A 23,000-nucleotide genomic window follows, 5' to 3' on the forward strand; every position below is an offset into this window, starting at 1 on the left:
CGTCGGACGCCTCGTGAAAGTCTATATGGCAGCACCGATGAACCAGAAACTTTACTTGAGTCAAAAACATAACCCGCTGCTTCAAATGTTTGCCAATTATAAAGGAACGGAAGAAAACGCATCCTGATTTAATATTCATGAAGCGAAAGTTTTGGACAGGCTGGGAATCCATTTGTACCACGCTTTTAGTACATCCCATATTACGTAATGAGCTCTGAAAGCACTTACATGTCCTCTAAAGCTGTGGCGAAAGCTTCGTGTCGTCCGCACAGTCACCGTCTACGACATGTGTCGAAACGGACGTTTGCTGCGCCGCACCGGCGTCACGTGCTTGCATTGTAAACACGGAGGCAACGGAGGTAGCCGAGGCAAGCAATGGACGCGTCACCACGTGATCAAACATGACAGCGCCCACGGGAGCGCCGGGAAAAGGGTCAATAGGGGTTTCTTTCGCTGCCCGATAGCAAGCGCTTGCGTGGCTCAGTGGTGGTTTTTGCGTGGCACAGACGGGGGTTTTTCCAAACCCCGTACTCTACAGCAAGTGGCATCCAAGAGTATTCGGTTCAAAGTGCAAATTCTGTGATGAGGCAGCAAATCTGGTTCACATGGTGTGGACATGTCCGTCTAAACATGATAGCTCGCGCACTCTAGAACGCTGGGAGGCTTTGCTCCGCAGCCCAGACCCCAACGTCCAGCAGGACATCATCGGTCAAGCCCTTGCTGCTGCTGTGTCTCGAGGTATTGCAGCCGAGGGCTAGGGATTTCTCTCCTGACGTTCATTGACTGGCGTTTTTAATAAAGTTGTTCGTCTTCCTCCTTTTTTTCTTAGCACAAACCAGGATGCGCTTCCGTGCGGCAGTTGCCGCTACTTTTAGCAGATCCGAGGGTTTTAGCCGCTTCGACTTTGCGGCAACAAATATCGGGTAATGCGCCGTCCGCTGCTGGGGAACTTCGGCCGCACGACAGCCTTCGCCGAGTCGGCCCCACAGCAGTGTCATTCGGCGAGCTGCGGGTCGGTCATACTTTCCTCAGAACGGACCATACGGGTATCATCAGCCTTTGTTTTGCACAGAGCCGGTCACGTCACCTTCCTCCATAAACGTATACACGGGCAGCTGAAGCACGGCGCCGAGTCGAACTCCGTCAGAGCGGGGGTAGGCGGTCACGCCCGCCGCCGCAACAGAAGGGGTGCGCTCCTTCAAACCAGGCGAGAACCAGTGAGCGCCGGTTCTCGGCTGTGGGCTTTGCGACATGTCCCATTCGCTTTGATTAAAGCTTGCATTGGGACTAGTTGGAATAGCATAATTAGATGATGCAGAGTTAAGATAGACACACAACAAACACGAGCACCGACGAGGAGGTGCTTCTAAAAAGTGATTTATTAGAAAACATCACATGTTATATCTTATTCGCGGCACCGCTGCCCCCTCCCCTCTATAAAATGTCGATACGGCAGAAACTTGGGCCAGTTGGTGTAGCATAATTCGGATTCTGCAGGACCAGCAATGAACACACAGAAAAGAGCGACAGACACGCACTTTGGACTGACTATATAGCAACCGTATTAGTTTACTGTGTTGCCAACCCGCGGTATTTGATTGGAAATGCAAACTACGTGTTCGCTCCAACTTTGAAGCATACTACACGTTCAACCTAAGTTTAAGGCACTCCTCGGTATGAAAAAAGAGCGGAGGTAAACATATATTCAGTATGCTATCACAACTCATCATTCTGGACATCTTTACAAGAATTCCACGCCAGCTGCATCCAAGTTTTGTCGTATAGTGCCCAATCGTCCGCGCTCCACAGCTCCACACGTTCTTTTTTCATCTTCGGCATCTTCGCCAAGCCGAGTGCATCGCTGTTATTCGCGTGTGTATTTCAAGCAGTACACATCGACTACCCCAACGACACAATGACTAGATGTGACGCTTCAAAGAAAGGTTCGAAAGACGCGTACAATTAATGACCAGATGGTCTGCGGAATCCTGCGCTACATAATAATGTGCTCGTCGTCAACAATGTCACGCATTTGCAGCGGTATAAACTTTAAAACGTATCAACGCTGACACAAACAAGGAGTCTGGGAGAACTCATATTCTAGCTATCACTGTATAGTATTTCCCTAGTCAGCGCCCGACGCCCCACTCTTATTCATATCTAAATATTTTCAATTAGGTACGGCAGTGCTTCTCGCTTTGCGACGAACAAACGACAAAAAAAAACGATATAAGCGAAATCATTGACTAGACCACCGCGAAAACATGTTGCCGCAAAAAAAGAAGAGAAAGATATAGAGAGACGCACAGACGGGCAATCGAACTTCCTTGCGGTCATACGCTTCGCGCTAAAGTAAACTTCATGCACCAACACGCACTGCAGCATATTGGGTCTTATGCAATCAATCCCTGTGCATCGTGTCCAGGCCTTTCTTCCGCGCTAGTTCCGCGCCCTGCCGCGAGAGGTCTCAGCCGTCCGGGGACTTCTGCGCGTGCGCCCACGGGTCCTCGAGTTCCTTGTTCCACAGCGGGAACTTGGCCGCGCAGATGGCGCACGACGACCAGCCGAGCTCCAGGTTGGGCGCGTACACTCTCAGGAAGAGGCGCGCCTCGTACGAGTCGACGGCGACGCGAGTCAGGGCGGGCAGGGCATCCACGGTCATGCGCAGGTCGCGCTCCTCGAGCCCCATGTCTCTCAGCGACCGGTCGGCGTTCAGCGCCAGCTGCTCGAGCTTGGTCAGGCGTCCCGCCTTGGGACACGAGGCCTCGCGTAGGAAGCAGAACGAGGCGCCCCGGTCCAGGATCGACAGCGACCTCAGGTTCGGACAGGCGGCGATCAGCCGCACCAGACCCTTCGGCGGCACGTAGCTCACCTGCAGTTATACACAGGAGAGATCGGAATCGGAGAAGAGGAGGAGAGGACCGATGGCAAGAGCGTGGCGTATGATCTGCCACTCCTCATTATGATCTGCCACTCCTCAATCCTGCCGTCGGACAATATTAATAATGTTTTTATTGTATTATTATTGTATGAAACTATTCACGAGGCTATACTTGCATGGTTGTTTATTCTATGGCTACACCGCGTTGGACCCTCCGCTGTGTTGTGACTACCGAAGCGCTCCCTGTCGGCGCTCGTTAGTGTCACAATGCAGTGCTTGGCTTCACCGCTCCTAGATGGTGACTATCACATCCGTTACATCCGTTGCCGGAAATCAGTCGTGAAACCCGGGATAAAACACTTTCGTGTTAAAAGGACGAAGGCGAAAGCCTGCGCGCTCATGAGACAATCAAATTACTTGACATTCTCATTCGAATGCGTTGAACTTATTACTTGTTTTTCTTTCGACCAAAGGTCACGGGTTCGAGTGCCCTAATTGACGCCACCTTAATTAACTGTCATTAATTAACTTCGCCTTAACGTCAGCAGTCGAGGGTTCGACTCCCACCGAAGGTCGTGGGTTCGAGTCCATGAATTCACTCTATCTTAATTAACACGATGAAGACAGTGATCCGCACACCATCAAAATTGTTGCGTCAGCGTTTGCATATAGGTAAGACACGATGCCGGGTTGTTGTAGTGAGTCACTTACTATACGAATTCGGCATCGTGTACGATTTCGCGTCGAAGGCACGGTTTTCGCTCAAGGACGTTGAAGGTCGGCTAAACGACGAGACATATAAGCATTTCGCTTTATAAACGCACTGTATTTCGTGCAGAACCGTGACGCCGGGCACCCAGTTCCACACGGCACGTGCGTCCTCCTCCTCCTCTTTTCCCCCTCACGTATCTCCTCATCCGCATTTATTCCGTAAAACTATACCAGTTCATTTACGCCCACTTCAGAGTAAAAATTTTTGTTGGAAATACGTGGTGTCCAGAGCACGACGCTTCCAACTCTACCGATTGCTTCCGGCGCTTGCAATTCACAAAAGTCCGGCCTTCTAGATCGACTTCTGTGACACGAAATTCACACCGCCGACTGACAGAGGTCGCGCGACCAAGTTGGTCGCAAAGCGACGGTCGCAAATGGTCGCTTTGATCGAAAAGTGACCAATTTCATGAACTGGTTCATTGAACGATTCTTTAGCTACGCGACTGTTGTCGCAAAGCTGCTGCACCAATAGGCGGCGCATGAGTAGGACGTCGGCATACGCTGACGGTTATTTTGCGTGTTGTGCCAGCAGGTGTGAACTGCACCAATCGCGAGACATTCCAGTGTGGCGACGGGCAAGTCGCGCTAGCCGGTGTGGACATCGGTCGTCGAACATCGGTCGTCGTTACCTCGCGAATACGGAAAAATGAATTAATGCACAGTGCCCCTCACAAACAACCACTAAAATATATACCAGTTTTGTGCCACATCATTCCCGATGACATTTAGTGTACTTAGATGAACGTGCACGTCCAAAAATTTATCCGCAGCACTTCCCTACGGCGTCCCTCATAATCCGCTGTGCAGTCTTGGCAAGTTAAACCCTACAACGCAATTTTTGTTGTTGTCGAATTTATCAAACGTCGAATTAATTAGAAGCAATTCTACCAAGACACGAACCCTCCCTTTTTTATAGCGATAGCAATTACATGGACACCCCAGGCGCATTTCTGCCGTCGTGAGGTTCCGTATAAAGTCCAAGGGCGATAAAATCGTCGCAGCGCGCCGTCTGCTGTATGTGCGAGTGAAAGCGCGCGAGAGTGAGCCGGCGATCGCGGCTCAATCTCACGCACGCAAGGGAGAGAGGCGGGAAGGAAGCTCGTCTTTCGGCACGCGCAACGCTCTGGGGGGAGGGTAGGGAGGGGGGGGGGGGGCGTTCTACTCCGGGCGGCCGCGCGCGCGTCTGCCCGGGCCGCAAAGGGCGCGTCCGCCCGGACCGCAAGGCTGCGCAAGGCTCCGCGGTGACGGTAGGGAGGAGGAGGGGGGGGGGGGGGCGAGTTCTACTTCGGGCCCCGGTGGCCGCCTGGGCCGCTATATCTTGCAAGCCACTTGCGACGGGTGACAGAGTCCGCCGTGCGCTGTGTTTTCGCGGCTTAGTTCGCGTTCATGCAAGCCGCAGCACAAAGGTCAATTCGCTCACTGCTGCTCCGGACTTGCTCACACCAGCGTTTTAACATCGAGTTTCCGCGGTCATCGAGTGAGAAAGGTTCATGTTTGGTATTGCGCGCCTGACGCCATGCTTGTTAATTTAGTTAGTATGCCTATGCTTACAAGTTTATACAGCCGATAAAACTACTATCCTCACTTCGTATAGCTGTCCACTAATTTGCTATCGCAAACGATGCTTCGCCTTGTGGGCGAAACTGCGACTTTTTTTTTCTTCCTTTACGACGATCTATGCGTTGCCATGTTCTGTGCAATAGTCATGCGTATACACGCGGTCGCTAATCGCATTAAGAGTAACCGCTTTGCTATTGCAGGAGCGCCGTTTACAAAGACAAATATTAATGCGAAAGCATATGTCCTACGAGGAAGAATAGCTGGCGTTGTAGGCAACGAGTGGTACCAAAATTCATCATCACATGATGTGACGTCAGTATTAATACAGAAGATAGTAAATTGTATAACACCGTTAATTAGTAGTGATTATGGGTAATTAAAATGAAGTGAATTAAAGTGAATTACAGTGAAATAAGGTTGGTACAAATTAGAAAAGGTGGATTAAAGTTGAGTAAGGCTGAGTTGTGAAGGACACGTGACAATGTATGACGCCACGTATCATGGTGACGCGATAATTGGAAGTGAAATGATTCGAGATGCTCATGTATGATGTCACGTCACGTGTCACCTCATGACAAATGACCCGTCAGAATGCTTTCGCGTTCAAATCACGTAAGGTTACATAAGTGGCTCAACTTTTTTATTACTCATCATCATCATCATAATCAGCATAATCAGCCTATATTTTATGTCCACTGCAGGACGAAGGCCTCTCCCTGCGATCTCCAATTACCCCTGTCTTGCGCTAGCGTATTCCAACTTGCGCCTGCAAATTTCCTAACTTCATCATCCCATGTGGTTTTCTGCCGACCTCGACTGCGCTTCCCTTCTCTTGGTAACCATTCTGTAACCCTAATGGTCCACCGGTTATCCATCCTACGCATTACATGGCCTGCCCAGCTCCATTTCTTCCGCTTAATGTCATCTAGAATATCGGCTATCCCCGTTTGTTCTCTGATCCACACCGCTCTCTTCTTGTCTCTTAACGTTAGTGCTAAGATTTTTCGTTCCATCGCTCTTTGTGCGGTCCTTAACTTGTTCTCGAGCTTCTTTGTTAACCTCCAAGTTTCTGCCCCATATGTTAGCACCGGTAGAATGCATGATTGTACACTTTTCTTTTCAACGACAGTGGTAAGCTCCCAGTCAGGATTTGGTAATGCCTGCCGTATGCACTCCAACCCAATTTTATTCTTCTGTAAATTTCTTTCTCGTGATCAGGGTCCCCTGTGAGTAATTGACCTAGATAAACGTACTCCTTTACAGACTCTAGAGGCTGACTGGCGATCCTGAATTCTTGTTCCCTTGCCAGGCTATTGAACATTATCTTTGTCTTCTGCATATTCATCTTCAACCCAATTCTTACACTTTCTCGATTAAGGTCCTCAATCATTTGTTGTAATTCGTCTCCATTGTTGCTGAATAGGACAATGTCATCTGCAAACCGAAGGTTGCTGAGATATTCGCCGTTGATCCTCACTCCTAAGCCTTCCCAGTCTAAGAGCTTGAATACTTCTTCTAAGCATGCAGTGAATAGCATTGGAGAGATTGTGTCTCCTTGCCTGACCCCTTTCTTGATAGGTAACTTTCTACTTTTCTTGTGGAGAACCAAGGTAGCTGTGGAATCCTTGTAGATGTTTGCTAAGATATTCACGTATGCCTCCTGTACTCCTTGATTACGCAATGCATCTATGACTGCTGGTAATCTCTACTGAATCAAATGCCTTTTCATAATATATAAAAGCCATGTAGAGAGGTTGATTGTACTCCGCAGATTTCTCGATTACCTGATTTATGGACATGGATATGATCCATCGTAGAATATCCCTTCCTGAAGCCAGCCTGTTCTCTTGGTTGACTGAAGTCAAGTGTTGTCCTGATTCTATTGGAAATTATCTTGGTGAATATTTTATACAATACTGAAAGCAAGCTAATGGGTCTATAATTCTTCAGTTCTTTAACGTCTCCCTTCTTATGGATTAGTATAATGTTGGCGTTCTTCCAGCTCTCTGGTACACATGAAGTTGTGAGGCATTGCGTATAAAGGGCCGCAAGCTTTTCAAGCATGATATCTCCTCCATCTTTGATTAAATCTACTGTTATTCCATCTTCTCCAGCAGCTTTTCCCCTGGTCATGTCCTTCAAGGCCCTTCTAACTTCAGCGCTAGTTATAGAAGGAGCCTCTGTATCCGGTTCATCATTATTTTGAATGAAAGTAGCTTGGCTGTTTTGGGCACTGTACAGGTCAGTATAGAATTCTTCCGCTGCGTTTACTATGTCATCGACATTGCTGATGATATTACTATGCTTATCTTTCAGTGCATACATCTTGCCTTGTCCTATGCCAAGCTTTCTTCTTACTAATTTAATGCTGCGTCCATATTTTACGGCTTCCTCAATCTTTCCCACGTTATAATTTCGAATATCCCTTACTTTTTTCTTGTTGATTAGTTTTGACAGTTCAGCGAATTCTATCTGATCTCTTGAGTTGGACATTTTCATCTTCTGTCGTTTCTTTATTAGGCCCTTTGTTTCTTGGGAGAGCTCACCTACTGGTTGCCTTGGTGCCCTACCTCCCACTTCAATTGCTGCTTCTGAGATCGACCTAGTTACGGTTTCATTCATTACCTCTATGCTGTCTTTATCTTCCTTTTCTAAAGCTGCATATTTGTTTGCAAGCACCCGCCTGAATTGGTCTGCTTTTACCCTTACTGCCTCTAGGTTGGCCTGTTTCCTCTTGACTAATTTCACTCTCTCTCTCTCTCTTCAAATTGGGAGAAATCCTAGACCTCACTTTTATTACTCAGTGCCCCTTTATTATAGCGACCAGACGTTGCATTCGTGCACGCTTCCAACAACCGAGTGTCCGCGAGCAACTTCTTTCCTTCTGGGGTTTTACGTGCCAAAACCAGTTCTGATTAGGAGGCACGCCGTAGTGGAGGGCTCCGTATTTGTTTTGACCACCTGGGGTTCTTTGCGTGCACGTGCACGCAACGTGCACTACAACGCAAGCACACGTGCTTCGAGCTCACCTCTAGCTCCTCTAACTGGGGGAACGCGTCGTCGAGCAGGTCGAGGTCGCACAGTTCGCAGTCGACCAGCTGCAGTCGGCGCAGTCGGGCACAGCTGGTCGCCAGCCCGGTCAGGCTGACGCCCGAGAAAGCGCGCAAGCAGAGGGCCTCGAGCGAGAACTTGGACAGCACGGCGGAAACGGCGCGGTAGCGACACCTTTTCGGCGACGAGCCGTCAGCCGAGCAGAACAGCGCCGACAGGGACCGCAGCTCCTGGGGGGTGCAAAAGAGAGAACGCAGGAAGCAGCGACAAAGCCTTTTGACTCAATTCATCTTAGTTTTTTACAGATTAGTTTATGCAAAAAACACTTGCAGATCCCGACAAATAAAAAGTTACAAGCGGACTCGGAGACTTTCCGCGGCTCAGAGACTTCTGCGCCAGAATACCTGAAAACATTCAGGATATACCAAGCATTGACAAGTCCCCGGCTGGCTTAACAAGTAGCAGTTTTAGACAAGATTAGCTACGAACTCCTTCTATTGCAGACTGCCTTGCTTTCGTATAGACATAGCCCTGTATTCACAAATAAGTACTCACGCTATAAGTGTTCGTGAACGCGAGTGCCAGACAATCGTGATGACGGGTATATTATTAGTGAAAGCGCCCAGCCAAAAAAAAAAGGGTGCTTACGAGCGAAAAGCTTTGTGAATTCGGGCCTTGGCCTTGTGGCCTTTGGCCATACAGTCTATATATACCATGTGTGTGTTGTATGCGTGTTGATATCTGTGCGCGCGCGTGTGTGTGTGTGCTGAGTGTGTGCTAGCGTGCATTTCATATGAACTTGTCACAAACAAAGAAGGCAGCGCCGGATTAGGTTTTCGTACTTCCGCTACAAAAGTTCTTAAGTGCCAAATTCTGTAAGTGTCAACCTAGTGGACATGTCCATTTCGTCTGCTGCTGAAGTGCTGATTGGCTGGGAGCGCCTGTCTCCTTCTGACGTGTTCGTCAGTCCAGCCAATCAGAACTTCGGCAGCAGACAAAATGGACATGTCCGCTAGGTGGACACTCACAGAATACCCCCCAGCTGTTTTTCCTCATGGCTTGGCTCCAACTACCTTTCTTGGCCAAGCAAGCCTGTCCTTAAGGCGAAAGCCTTCGGCGTCTATGTTGGTTTTAATCTTGGCGAAACTGCGCCGTGACGAGTAAAAACAGGTCAAGAAATGCTCGGATTGATGGATGTCACATTTCTCAGGGAGGTTCCTGTAAACAAGGTAAATTAGTGGCTTCGAAAAGAATATTTGGTGCACTTTGGTCTGGGTGGGAATGGAACCCGGTTCTCCGGAGTGAGAGGAACCCGGTTCTTCGTCGTTTTATTCCACAGCTGGCTCCGATACCGCTCATCCACGCCTGCGTTCCCATACTGCCCCCTCTCCCCCCCCCTCCTCCTCCTCCTTTTCTGCGAAGGCCATGACGGTACTGGCCGACTACCAGTATAGGTGCGGCGATTTCGGCGAGTTCTGTCGTGCGCTCCGATGGACGAACCTTCGTAGGACATGGTACAAAAATGAAAACTAAGCAAGTGTTTCACGTTTGTAAAACGGGAAGGCGAAAGCCTGATTGCACACTTGGCACACATTTGCCACAACATAAACGTATCTTAATAATGAGAAAAAGTGTACCAAGAGTGCAATCAGGCCTTCACCTTAACTGTTTTACAAAAGCGTAACACTTGCTTAATCTTTCTTTTTTTTCCGTAGCAATGACGCTCCCATGCGGCCCTGTTCGCGTAGCGCACCTGGAATGCGCCAGCGCTGTAGACGGCCGCCTCGGTGGCCGCGATGATCTGCAGGTGGCGGAGCACGGGACAACGCTTAGCCACCTCCAAAACGATGTCCGCCGACACGTACACCTGCAGACAGCAGCGATCCACGCTGTATCGTATGAACGTGTTACAGGGACACCAGATAAACATAATCAATCAATCAATATATGAATTTTATTAACGTGCCCAGAAACAACCTGCTGGTCTTGGTAACGGCACACGTGAGAACTTGGATTATTAATATACATACACAGTCGGTCAAACCTCCATCTCACAGTATTTGGCTGGGTACAAGAAACAGGTACACTCAACGTAAGCTGCGGCTTATTAAGGGCGAGAGGAATAGGTAGACACTAGAAAGATGTGAAACAATGGCACTATTCGAAGAAGCGTCGTGACACCAAGCATGGTAAATGTTACATTGAGTAAGACGGATGCATATATGCATCAATAAACATGCATAAAAAGTACACGTTTTAGACGATTGTAGTTTACAATATATATATATATAACAATCTAACATACCATAACGATATATTACATGTACCATACAAAAAATGTGGGCAGTTTGCACTAGTAGTGCAAGGCTGGGTCACAGCGGAGCTAGTTCCGGCTTTTGGTAAGTCTTGCTAGGTTTTGCTAAGTTTTGCGAAGTTATACATGGCTCGGCTAGCTTCATACTAAGAGTTGCTAGGTGTTGCTAGCTGTTGCTTCGGCTCGGCGACGGCGTTTGCCGGGGTGGCGGCCTCGGTGCGATGGTCAGGATCGGCTCTCCTTCGTCGATCGTAGTCCCCGCTGAGCCGCGCGCCGGCTTCTTCCTCGGGAGTCTTGCCTTTCTTCGGTCGCCCCATGGTAGCTGTACGCGCGCGTGTTCACTAGACGAGAGAGGCGACACGTCTGTCGGCGGCGCGCCGGCTGCTCAGAGCTTTCTAGCATGTCAGTGACGTCACGGCTAAGCGAACACTTGCTTCTCTTTTTTTTTTATTTCTGGGGTTTTTACGTGCCAAAACCAGTTCTGATTATGAGGCACGCCGTAGTGGAGGGCTCCGGATTAATTTCGACCACCTGGGGTTCTTCAACGTGCACTACAACGCAAGCACACGGGCGTTTTCGCATTTCGCCTCCATCGAAATGCGGCCGCCGCGGCTGGGATGCGATCCCGCGACCTCGTGCCACTTGCTTCTCCTCGGATGGGGAGAGGGAAGGCGATGCGCGCGCATGCCGCGACGAGACTCCGCCCAACGCACGCGTGTGATGCGAGGAGGTTGCGTGGATCGGCGACGCGCAGCTGGGCCGAGTTTTCGGTCGGCACGAAACGGACTTGCGAAAAGCTTAACAGCTCCGCTGTAAAAGAACATTGATGGAAATTTCTGGATGTCTGGACACCAAGCAAATCACATGAACAAGGCGTATATACCGAGTGTTTCAGCGAACACTGAATGTCTTTTTTTTTTTAGGTTTACCGTGGCAGATAGCGCGAATCTAGTTCATGAGATGGTCTACTAGAAGAGGCCGACATTACTTACACAAAAAAAAATGAAACGCTCAATCAACTTCTTGCAAAAAAATTCACTAATTGTGATTTTAACTAATCACCTTATGACCCATATTGCAATTTACAAATTCTAGCCGTGGAGTTGGCAAGGTGGATCCACTTGGAACGAATTCTCAGGATGACACCAGTTTCGAGACATTAATTACCGTACTTTCCGGAGGAATGCATTGGCGTTCCAGTTACTTTTCTGCTTTAATGCATGTAACGACGTTTCGTTAAGAAAGTAACTGGAACACCAAAATGCGCGTAGCTTGTTTGCGTGGGATAGTTGATCGGGTTTGACGTCCACGCATTTGCAGGCTATATGAGGCGTGCCTTTAGTAGGGAGCTCCATACCTGACTGATTTTTTTTTTGTACCTCATGTGATTGTCTAACACGCAGCCCAAGGAGCGTTCTGACTTCACATACTACATGCTACATGCTGCATAGACCTCGGACACGCCTTGACTAGGTCGTAGTCTTGACATCGTTCTTACCCCGACCAATTTTGGGCACCAGTTCAGTCAAAACTCAAAGGTCGTTGTGAACAGTTTTCTTTCGAAATCAGCGCAGATATTTCTTTGATATTTTTATTCGCATTTAAACGGTGCGTTCGTGCTATAGTAGGCCTGCATCACAAGAGAGGTCTGGTAGTAGACCTGTGCCGTTTGAAGACTCGCGCACATCACTTTTAGATCTAAACCCACGTTATTTTCCCAAGACTGCCGACTATATCGCCTGCTCTCGCTTCTTCTCTCCTGTCAGCCACGTTTACGGACCCTCAAACTCGGTCTCGTTAACAGCACTCACATGCTTCCACTCTATGCCTATCTCCTCATTAATTGTGGCATTCGTCTTGTGTCGTTTGCTCGCTTGAGAGCAAACCAGCGTGCATCGTTGCAGACCTCGATGATGTCTCCTCGAAGCTGTGTCTTCCTTGCAGACAGCCACAAGATTGGAACACGACTTACGATGGCAGTTGTGCGACGACGGTGGCACAGTTTCTACTATCTATACGCCTAAATTCTGAACACGTGCACCTAAACGCTCGGTGCCCACGCGCTTCAGCATTGCGCCCCCATCGGCGGCTCGTGGCCGTTAACAGCGGGAAATCGAACACGCGGCTTCGCGCTCACGCAGTTGAACGCCACTGAGTTCACTGCGGCGAACGCTGCTCTACATGTGTACAGTCGTCATCAATATGAAAGGGAACAGCAATTTTTTTTCCAATGCCCGTAGGGGGCTAAACACACATGCCCTCCATAAAAGTGTTCAGTCATACTAAAAGTTCAACACGAAAACTTGTTGTTATGTATGAAGTTCCTAGTTTGAACCCATGCGTCATAAGCTATCGTAGTTTTCTTTTTTAAAGAAATTCGCTGTACCCTTTCGTATTGATGACGACAGCCCTCACGTCGTCAGACGCGCTCACCTCCTTGGTGGGTAGCGCGCAGCCCAGCACCAGGCTGCTCCATTGCCGCAGGGCTCCGGCCTCCGCATCGAACTCGGGGAGCTTTGGTGATGCGCCGGTCGCCTGCTCCACAATGCTGGCCTCCAGCTCGGTCAGCTGCGGAAAAAAAGAAAGCATAAAAAGAAAGAAACTATATACGAAGTTGCTCGTCAAAACGGGGGCGCGCCGCTTTCCCCAATCCTTTGTGGTATAGCTGGCGCTCTGAGACGCTGTGTGACATTGACCTGGACAGGTCCAGGTCGTAAGGGAAGAGGTACCAACGTTTCTTCGCCGGAGTGCAATAAATCAGTCGTCATACCAAGACGGTCATACTGTCGTCGTCGCTGTCGTCTTGCCGCCGTCATCCCTCTCTCTCTCTCTCTCTCTCTCTCTCACGCGCGCGCGCACACACACACACAATTGCGGCCAGCTACCGGCAACATGCTTCGCATAACATCGATTGCCGCTGTGCTTGCTGCGTAACATTATTTCACTGAAAACCTCGCAAATAAGGAGCGTCCGGTATCTACCCACCGCCAAGTATCTAGCATGAGACCAAGATTGCTTCGCCTTCTATCCTCGGCTTCTATCCACTTGAAATTAGTTTCCAAGATGACGCCAGTTTCGAGATAATTTTTCCGAAAGTGTGGGACAAAATACATGGGCGTTCCATTTACTTTTGTGCTTCAATACATAAAAGAGGTTTTTCGTAAAACAGTAAACGGATCAACAGTGCATTTTTACGGCGAGTTTGATGGAGCGTATCTCCAAATTAGCGTATCTCCGGAGGACCATACTAAGTGTGTCCTCCTGGCAAACTCACCAGCTACAATTCGTAAACTGCAATATGTGTTGTAAAGTATTAACTAAGAAGTTCATTAGTAAATATTCATCAAGTATTTGAATATGTATTGCGACTTTTGCGTGCCAGTAATGTCCGCCTCTCTGAACAATCCACTCAAGGACTAAAATTATGGGATCTGCAAGAAGCGATTTTTTTAATTGCACAAAGGTTAAAAATGATCCCCACGTAGGTGGAGCCCACCACGAAGCTCGACGTGGCTTCATCTCAGTACACACACTTAAAGTGCTGAAACACCGACGACCTGTGCAATTTGCACCGTAGTTTTTTAAAAATTAAATTTGGAGCTCTTTCGTGCCAGAACCCACGCCGTGGTGGGGGACTACAGATGAAGTTTGACCTCCTGGGGTTATCGGACGTGCACCCAAATCTATAAGCACACGAGCGTTTGCGCACTTCGCCCCGATGAAATTGCGGCCTGTGTCGTACCCGCAACATCGAGCTCGGCAACCCAACGTCATAGCCATTAGAGAGGTTCAGCTTGTCCGGTAATCGTTAACGCAGGCGGACCGGGAGTTGGGGCGGAGGCGTAAACGTAATCTCTGCGCCACCAGGTGGCAGCATGGTGCTTCCACCTGGTGGCACAGAGATCAAACAGACAAAAACAGCTAATATTGCAGTAACCACGCGTATTCTACTTCACTGCTGGTGTTAATTTTCGCCAGTGGTGTAATCGTGTTGCTGCCGAAAATTTATACCAGCAGCGATGTGGAATACACTTGGTTACTGCAATATTAGCCGTTTTGTCTGCTTGAGCTCTGCGCCACCAGGTGGCTGCACCATACAGGCCGCTCACGTTTACGCCTCCGCCCCAACGCCTAGAACGCCCCGTCCGCCTCTGTTTACCCGATTACCGGACAAGCTAAACCTGTCATTTAATTATTGGGCTATACCACGGCGGATCGAACCGTAGTTCAGCGTAGTTCGCCCATATAATACGAAGCACAGACGCTGCGCACCAAATCAAACTCGTCTTGCACATAGTGTCTCGCACAAGTATCGAACTACTTGGTCGTGCTTACAAACGAGACGCGATGCAACGTCGCTCGCCACTCGTTGCCTCTTCGCCTCACGTTTCTGCTCAAAGTGCTCGTCCACTCATCGTTAAACATGGCCGCCAAGCATCGCTGCTCCACTTCTCGTTTACGAGCCAACCAACACGCTGGCCATCTGCACCACGCTTCGCACTCATGACGAAAATGGTCTTTTTATTGCGCTCGACGTTTCCATTCGCGTCTCCGTCTCTTTCACACTCAATGCACACTTTGGTTACTTTTTAGGCTGCAGCTTATGTTGCCGACGTCATCAGTGGTAAAATGAGGGTGGTACAAAAAGACAAGGACGGAAAAATAGACACCATAAGCGCTTGCTCGCAGATCTAAGAGTCGTGTGGTCTTCAGTTTAGGAATCTTGACGTTTGCGTTTTTTGTCATTTTAATGCGATAGCGATGATATGGACGCTCCAAGCGCATTTCTGCCTGCCGCCGTCGTCGTCGCCGTGATGTTCCGTATACAGTCCAAGGGCGATAACATATCGCCGCCGCGCGCTGTATGCTATATGTGCGAGTGAAAGCATGCGAGGGTCAGCCGACGATGGCGGCTCAATCTCGCGCGCGCAAGGGAGAAAAGATGTTCTGTATAAAGTCCTAGGGCGATAACATCGTCGTCGCGCAGGTTGGCGCAGAAATTTGCGTTTGTATCAAAAATGGCGCAGTTGACGCAGGAATCCCACCCCTGCGTACGTAAAGAAATATCGTTCCGCTCACCGCGTATGCTCCCTACTTTGTTTGGTTTCGGTGGTTTACGTGCACTGTGATAACGCACGTTATTTGGAGAGTTTAACGTTCGTAATGTTTACACGCGCTAAAAAATAGCGTTGTCGAACATGGCTCCCGCTTCAGCGTGAATTCTCGTGATAGCTTCGCTAGCTCTCATCCTCGTTGATCGCCAGTAACTAAAAAAATAAGCTTTCGCTTCCTCGAAACTCACCCGAAACGTTACTTATGAGCGTCCACTTTCTGAGATCGTTCGGCGATTCCGGCGTTTGTAAGAGCAACGAGACGCGTCCACATAGCAACAACAGGATGGTTGCAAATTGACTGTCTTGGCTTGGATACGTGTGACACGAGACACAAAACGGCGCTCTGTTTTTATTGCGATAGCAATTATATGGACACTCCAAAGCAGATTTCTGCCGTTGGCGTCGCCGTCGCCGTGAGGTTCCGTATGACGTCAATGGAGATGAAATCGTCGCCGCGCGCCGCCGAACGCTGTATGTGCGAGTGAAAGGGGGCGAGGGACGCGCGCTTTCACGGGGAGTGAACCCAAGGCGGAGAACAAACGCGCGTTCTGCGCCGTCCTCCCTTAAGGGCTGCAGAAGTAGGCGTCTCTTTCCTCCTTTACAATCACCATATATGTAGAGCAAACGCGCCTTCTTCCGACGCGCGAAAGGCCATGGGGGGGGAGGCGACGTTTAGCTGCAGCACCAAGTGCCTATTTATATCAGAGGCTCCGGCAGCAGTCACCAACGCCGCACGCATTTTGTGCGAACGCGGGCAAAACGCCGACGGTGTCGACAAGTTCTGCGTGTGGCCGGTGCTGCTGCATGTTCAAGTTTATAGAGATGATGAAGCTACTATCATTACTTCATATAGCTCTCTATTAAGTTTGCTATCGCAATTGATGCTTCGCCTTTCAGGTGAAACTGCGACAACTTTTTAACGTTTTCCTTACGCGAGTTTCCTACAGTTTTCTTCACGGTAAACTAAAGGCATTGAAGGGACGGACACGCACCGTAACGGCCCGCAAATTAAGGAGCTTGCGTTTAACGTACGTAAGGCGACAAACGCTATTCTAAAACTGTCTAATTAGTATAGCGTAAGGTAACGCAAACGTAAGGAAGAAGAAGATGATGATGATTTATTGCCATCCCCTTTGAAACGGGGCGGTGACAATTATAGTCAGCGAGCCTGCTATATGCTATATACATGCGTTTCACTCTAGCATTTTTATACATGTCCTTAATCTTTCCTTTCTATTGTTAGAAGACAGGGCGCCGTCTGGTGCCTGGTGTCAAACATATCCAAGCCAACACACTCCATTAGCCGACATACTGTTTTTTCTATGTGGACGCGTCTCATTACGCCTACAGACACGGGAAGCGCCAAACCATCTCAGAAATCGGACGAATTATGCGCTCACAGTTAACGTTTCAGGAGAATTCAGAGGAAGCGAAAGCTGATCTCAATAGTTACTGGCGATAAACTATAACGACAGCTTAACCATCACGAGAATTCCCGCTAAAGCGGGTGCCATGGGTGCCGCCATGTTGGGTTACGCCATGTTGGTTGGGTACGCTATATCTCATAGAGGATGTATATACATAATGTACGTTGAGCTCGCCCAATAACGTACGTTACCATAGCGTACGTAAAACGCCGAAAAGCAATAACGTACGGAGCATGCGCAGTGAGGACTACACTATTTATTAACGTACGTAATGCGTTTACGATTTCTTGCGCAAACGCTTATTCTAAAACTGTCTAACTTTCTTTAGGTTTCATCTCGTGCTCCCTCTAGGTGCGAGGCCTGCAGCAAGGCTGGCTGCGCTCCTCATAATGCCAGCGTCGTGAGACGCCTGGTAGCTGTCCTGGCGGTGTTTCTGCTGAGCTGCTGCAGTTGCGGCGACATTCTTAGAACATCGTCCGAGGAGCTTCAGCGCAAAGCTAAGACCTGCTATCGTTGTCTTATGGTTCGCCTTTCTGGCCAAAGTGCCAAATTTGATAATAAATGGAGTTACACAGGAGTACAAACTTAAGAATGGCACGACACAAAATACGCGTACATGAAGAACGCTACGAGTTGCACCTTCGGTGTTGGTTCAGGAAAATTTCGGCGTAAGTTCCTGGGTGGGTATGTACGTACGTCAGCGTGTGGTGTGTGCTTTTGAGCGTATGCGCGCGTGTGTCAAAAAAAAAAGTCGCAGTTACGACCGAAAGGCGAAGAATCGATTGCGATAGCAAATTAGTAGACATCTATACGAAGTAAGGACAGTATTTTATCGACCGTGTAAACTTGCAAACATTCGCTTACTAACTAAACTAACAAGCATGGTGTCAGCACGCACAGGCCAACATGAACACATCCCACTCGATGACCGCGGACACTCGCTGTCAAAAGGCTGGCGTGAGGTAGCGCGGCGGCGAGCGAAGTGACCTTCCTGCTGCCTATCGCTTCAATGCAAACTGAGCGGCGAGAATACAGCACGCACAAAGGTATGAGCCGTCAGCGCACCTAGACTCTGCCCCTAATGCAGATAGCTTTCAAGATAAGCCCCGCGCGACCGCGCGCGGCCGCACACTCCTCAGTTGCTGCCAGAGTACAACGCCCTGTTATCCCTTCCCCCCCCTCCTTCCTTTCCGCCCGCTTCCTTGCGCGCCTTGCGGTTCCTTGCGACTAAAGACGGCGCGCTTCCTCCCCGCTTTCCTCCCTTGCGTGCGCGATACTCGCACTCGCGCGCACAGCATCACGGCGACGGCCGCGACGACGGCGAAAATGCGCATGGAGTGTCCATATAATTGCTGTCGCATAAAGAAGTCAACGACAATATAAACGGCAGAAATAAAGAGTACAGCCCGCACCTTTGCGCATTGTTCCGCCAGGCTGAAGGCCGCCCCGGTGCCCAGGAACAGGTGGTTCAGGCGCAGGGCGTTGCAGTCACCGTACAAGAGCCGAAGACTGGTACGCACCGGCGACAGCGAGGCCTGATGTCACAGCCCACGTGTGCGCGTACGTGGAAAGAAAAAAAAGTCACAGGTCTGCGCGGCTCACGCAGCACAGTCACAGCGTAAACTGGTTGAGCGGCGCAAGAGTAGCTCAAATTTCGGCACCACGCACAACAAGGTCTTCGCAGCAAAGTGTCTTCGCCTCGATTTTGACGAGAACGATCTGAACTGTCCGGCCGGCGTCGACGGCGAGCTGCGGCTTGTAATGCTCTCTGCACAGCAGTCTGCTGAGCCCGATGATGCCTGGTTGTAGCCGCGCACGTAGCTCTACGATTCGCTTATTCAGTAGCGGTTCGTACCTTGCGAGGAGACGCCATAACGTGTATCGAAGAGGTACCCAGAATACGTCATCATCATCATCATCATCATCAGCCTATATTTTATGTCCACTGCAGGACGAAGGCCTCTCCCTGCGATCTCCAATTACCCCTGTCTTGCGCTAGCGTATTCCAACTTGCGCCTGCAAATTTCCTAACTTCATCATCCCATCTGGTTTTCTGACGACCTCGACAGCGCTTCCCTTCTCTTGGTATCCATTCTGTAACCCTAATGGTCCACCGGTTATCCATCCTACGCATTACATGGCCTGCCCAGCTCCATTTCTTCCGCTTAATGTCAACTAGAATATCGGCTATCCCCGTTTGTTCTCTGATCCACACCGCTCTCTTCCTGTCTCTTAACGTTAGTGCTAAGATTTTTCGTTCCATCGCTCTTTGTGCGGTCCTTAACTTGTTCTCGAGCTTCTTTGTTAACCTCCAAGTTTCTGCCCCATATGTTAGCACCGGTAGAATGCAATGATTGTACACTTTTCTTTTCAACGACAGTGGTAAGCTCCCAGTCAGGATTTGGTAATGCCTGCCGTATGCACTCCAACCCAATTTTATTCTTCTGTAAATTTCTTTCTCGTGATCAGGGTCCCCTGTGAGTAATTGACCTAGATAAACGTACTCCTTTACAGACTCTAGAGGCTGACTGGCGATCCTGAATTCTTGTTCCCTTGCCAGGCTATTGAACATTATCTTTGTCTTCTGCATATTCATCTTCAACCCAATTCTTACACTTTCTCGATTAAGGTCCTCAATCATTTGTTGTAATTCGTCTCCATTGTTTCTGAATAGGACAATGTCATCTGCAAACCGAAGGCTGCTGATATATTCGCCGTTGATCCTCACTCCTAAGCCTTCCCAGTCTAACAGCTTGAATACTTCTTCTAAGCATGCAGTGAATAGCATTGGAGAGATTGTGTCTCCTTGCCTGACCCCTTTCTTGATAGGTATCTTTCTACTTTTCTTGTGAGAACCAAGGTAGCTGTGGAATCCTTGTAGATGTTTGCTAAGATACGTGACGCACATCAAACATGGGGAAAGCGTTGATTGCGCGCCTCGTCTGAATCGCATCTCGTCGCACGCGGCGGTTGCAGGCACGTTAACTAGATGGGCCACCATACTGGCGGAGGCTCGGGTCGTCTGCGCCTGCGCGCTTGCCTATAGGGCGCGTATAAAGGGAATTTTTCTTCTGCCTGACAACAAGCGCTTGCGTGGTTCAGTGGTAAAGTATCCGACTCCCACGCAGCGGGCCTGGGCTCGATCCCGGCGGAGAGCGGGTACTTTTTTTTCGCATTTCCGGCGATAGCGGTTACGGGGCGGCGGCTGCATCATCGCGACCAGAAACGGCTGTTGGAATGAGGCCATAACAGCTTACGCTGTATAAAAGAGAACAACAAAGTCCAGCAGTCTCGCTGCAAATCCGAAGCAGCGAGAACAACAGCTAAATGTTTCACGACCCTCAGTGAGACTCACGGTGATTCGCGCCATATTAGCCGCAGATGACAATTGTAGCGGGGCGCGAGCGAACAATCCGCCTTTGAGAATAACTAGTCATTGACAGCTCAAAAATGAAGCGGCAAATGACCTCACAGGCATACACGCGCCACCGAATCACTTCGTCCGCATATTCTTACGTATCCTCTGTGCGTATGTCTGTAACGATGTTGTCCTCACCGTACGCGCTTGGAGAACCCAACGCAGAACGACTGAGCGACTGGCAACACCACGGCATGGCGTGAGCCGGACTTCGGCGGGAGTTGCCAGTGCCGGTTTATTTCTATGCGGCGTAGAGTGAATATAAACAACTCCAGAGGAAACTCTCCCCATAACACCCATGCATTGAAATCAACAACCGCAAAGACGTCGTCATGTTGCTACTCTGCGCAAGCGCGCATGCGCAGATGACGATTTGCTATTCAGACGAGACGCGCAATCAACGCGATCACGAGCGCCCCTTAGCATGGTGGTGCCATCTAGTTCAGGCGCCTGCAAATTCAATCTTTTATGCACCCGTAACTTTTACATAAAACGTTTTCGAAAGAGCCATTCGATATTTTAGAAAAATATATGGAATGATTTTTACACGTTTTCCATGCGTACGTGCTACAGTTTCCCGGTGAATCCCGGTGCCGCCGGGAACCCACCGGTTTTTCTCATGGGTAGAGATGTCCCCTGGCCTGGTGCTCGGCTGTCGTGGGAGTCCACATCTCGAAAGAGGGCCCAATAGAGATTTCAGCTGTTGTCTCTGGGCGCCTCTTGTCCAACCACAAACGGCCTTGTAGACGAGCATCCGCCGCGGCTGTGGGAGGCAAGTGCGGCCGCCGGGTACCTACCGGTAAAATAGGTACAAGCGCGCTCCCGGCCTGGTGCTCGGCCATTATGGGACCTCAACGCTTGGAAAGGGGTGTTTGACCTCAACCCGAAGGTGCCCCCACCTCAATAGGTGCTTGGGGCGCCACATGGGAAATGACCGCCATGGGAGCGGCCCAGACATCACTTGTTTTCCGTGCTCACGTTGGTTTCGACGGGAATTCAGGGCGCAGGCTCCTTTCCCAAGCTTATCACCCCTGAAGGAAGCCGAACGCCAGGCCGGGGTACGCTTGTACCCTTTTGAACCAGTGGGTGCCCGGCGGCGGTGGGAATCGAACCCACAGCCTCCCGCAGCCGAGGCGGGCGTTCTACCACTAGGCGTATCCATGCGTACGCGCTACAGTTAAAGCTTGCCTGTGCACAATTTTTGCATACTTGTAGCGTTACAAAATGAGCCGCATCTGCGTACGTCAAAGAACTGAAGAACTCCGCTTCTGTGTATGTATATTGTGGCTGATCCTATACTGCTTTGGTACTATTAGCCGCTTGCGTCAGCTATTTCTCAACGATTCCTTTAGACGGGCCACTTGGTTGCTGCATTCTCGTTATGTTAACAGCACATGTATAAATGCGACACAAAGTCAAGAAAAAACTAATTAATTGTATTAGACAGGGCTTTGTGGTGTCTGAGTCAACACTTCGTGTCCGGTTTATATTGACCTGGTAACACGATTCCAGAAGCTGTATTTTGTAACACCGGTGTCACGCGTACACTTCTGATCGCGATCGGGGCCGATCCGGATTAAGCTCAATCGGGACCGTGTGCTGCTACACGGACACTGTCGAATCGTGCTACGTGAATTGCGATCATGTTTCTCGATCGCGATCGCAGGCTAACGTCTGCGCCCCCTAGCGCAGTATTCCGAAAAAGCTAAAAACAAATAGTGCAGGCACCTAAATGAAAAAACGTTTAAAAACCTTTTTTATCACCAATAGTCAGCTGTAAAAAATCAAATATTTTCCTAATTTACCCATACTTAGCAAATATGCATTTGCACCCAAGGCATTATGCAGTTCTGAAAATTGCAGACGATCAGCAGACGATAATAACTCGACCCGGATCGTTGGACCGTGTAGCAGCGACCAGTGTTGATCGCGATCGAAAAATCCGATCCGGGTTGGTTCCGATCGCGATCAGAGGACGTATTCTCAGACGACCACTTTCGGCCGTACTATCGCCTTCGCGTGGCGCAGTGCTCAACCAGCCAATCAGCTCATCCGGTTTTGCTAAACCAGCCAGTAAATGAGCACTGAAAGCGCTCATTCGTCCGAGAATACGTCCCAGAAGCGTACGCGTAACACGAATGTAATACGGACCGCGATCCGATTACCCAAGATCGAGACAATCGTGACTTACACAGTCACCCGACTCGCCATTTGCTAGAGCGTGCGGCAGCCCGTCGTCCTTCGCGGAGGGCGTCAAGTACTGCTGGTGCACCGCGAGGTCGTGCAGCAGGTAGAGGGTGTCCAGCGCCGGGAACAGGGCGAGAAGGTCCCACAGGCTGTTGAAGTTGTGCACCAGCACCACTGTGGCGGCGCGGGAGCACAGCTGCGCCACTGCCTCCCGAAAGCGACGGGAGCAGCAGAAGCGGGGGCAGCCCGCGAACACCGCGACCTGCGCTTTATA

General features: G+C 49.7%; 1 protein-coding gene across 1 annotated transcript; it reads right to left on the minus strand.

Annotated features, from left to right (window-relative positions):
• Positions 1–1,350: 1,350 nt before the first annotated feature.
• Positions 1,351–23,000, minus strand: LOC119464001 (uncharacterized; the record flags this gene model as incomplete). Its single annotated transcript, XM_049655460.1, has 6 exons — positions 1,351–2,872; positions 8,245–8,496; positions 10,020–10,133; positions 13,014–13,148; positions 18,534–18,656; positions 22,731–23,000. Coding segments are annotated over 6 exons (1,299 nt in total), but the record flags the coding sequence as incomplete, so codon positions are not given.

The sequence above is a fragment of the Dermacentor silvarum genome, chromosome 9 (genome assembly GCF_013339745.2).
Source record: "Dermacentor silvarum isolate Dsil-2018 chromosome 9, BIME_Dsil_1.4, whole genome shotgun sequence".
NCBI classification, from domain to species: Eukaryota; Metazoa; Arthropoda; class Arachnida; order Ixodida; family Ixodidae; genus Dermacentor; species Dermacentor silvarum.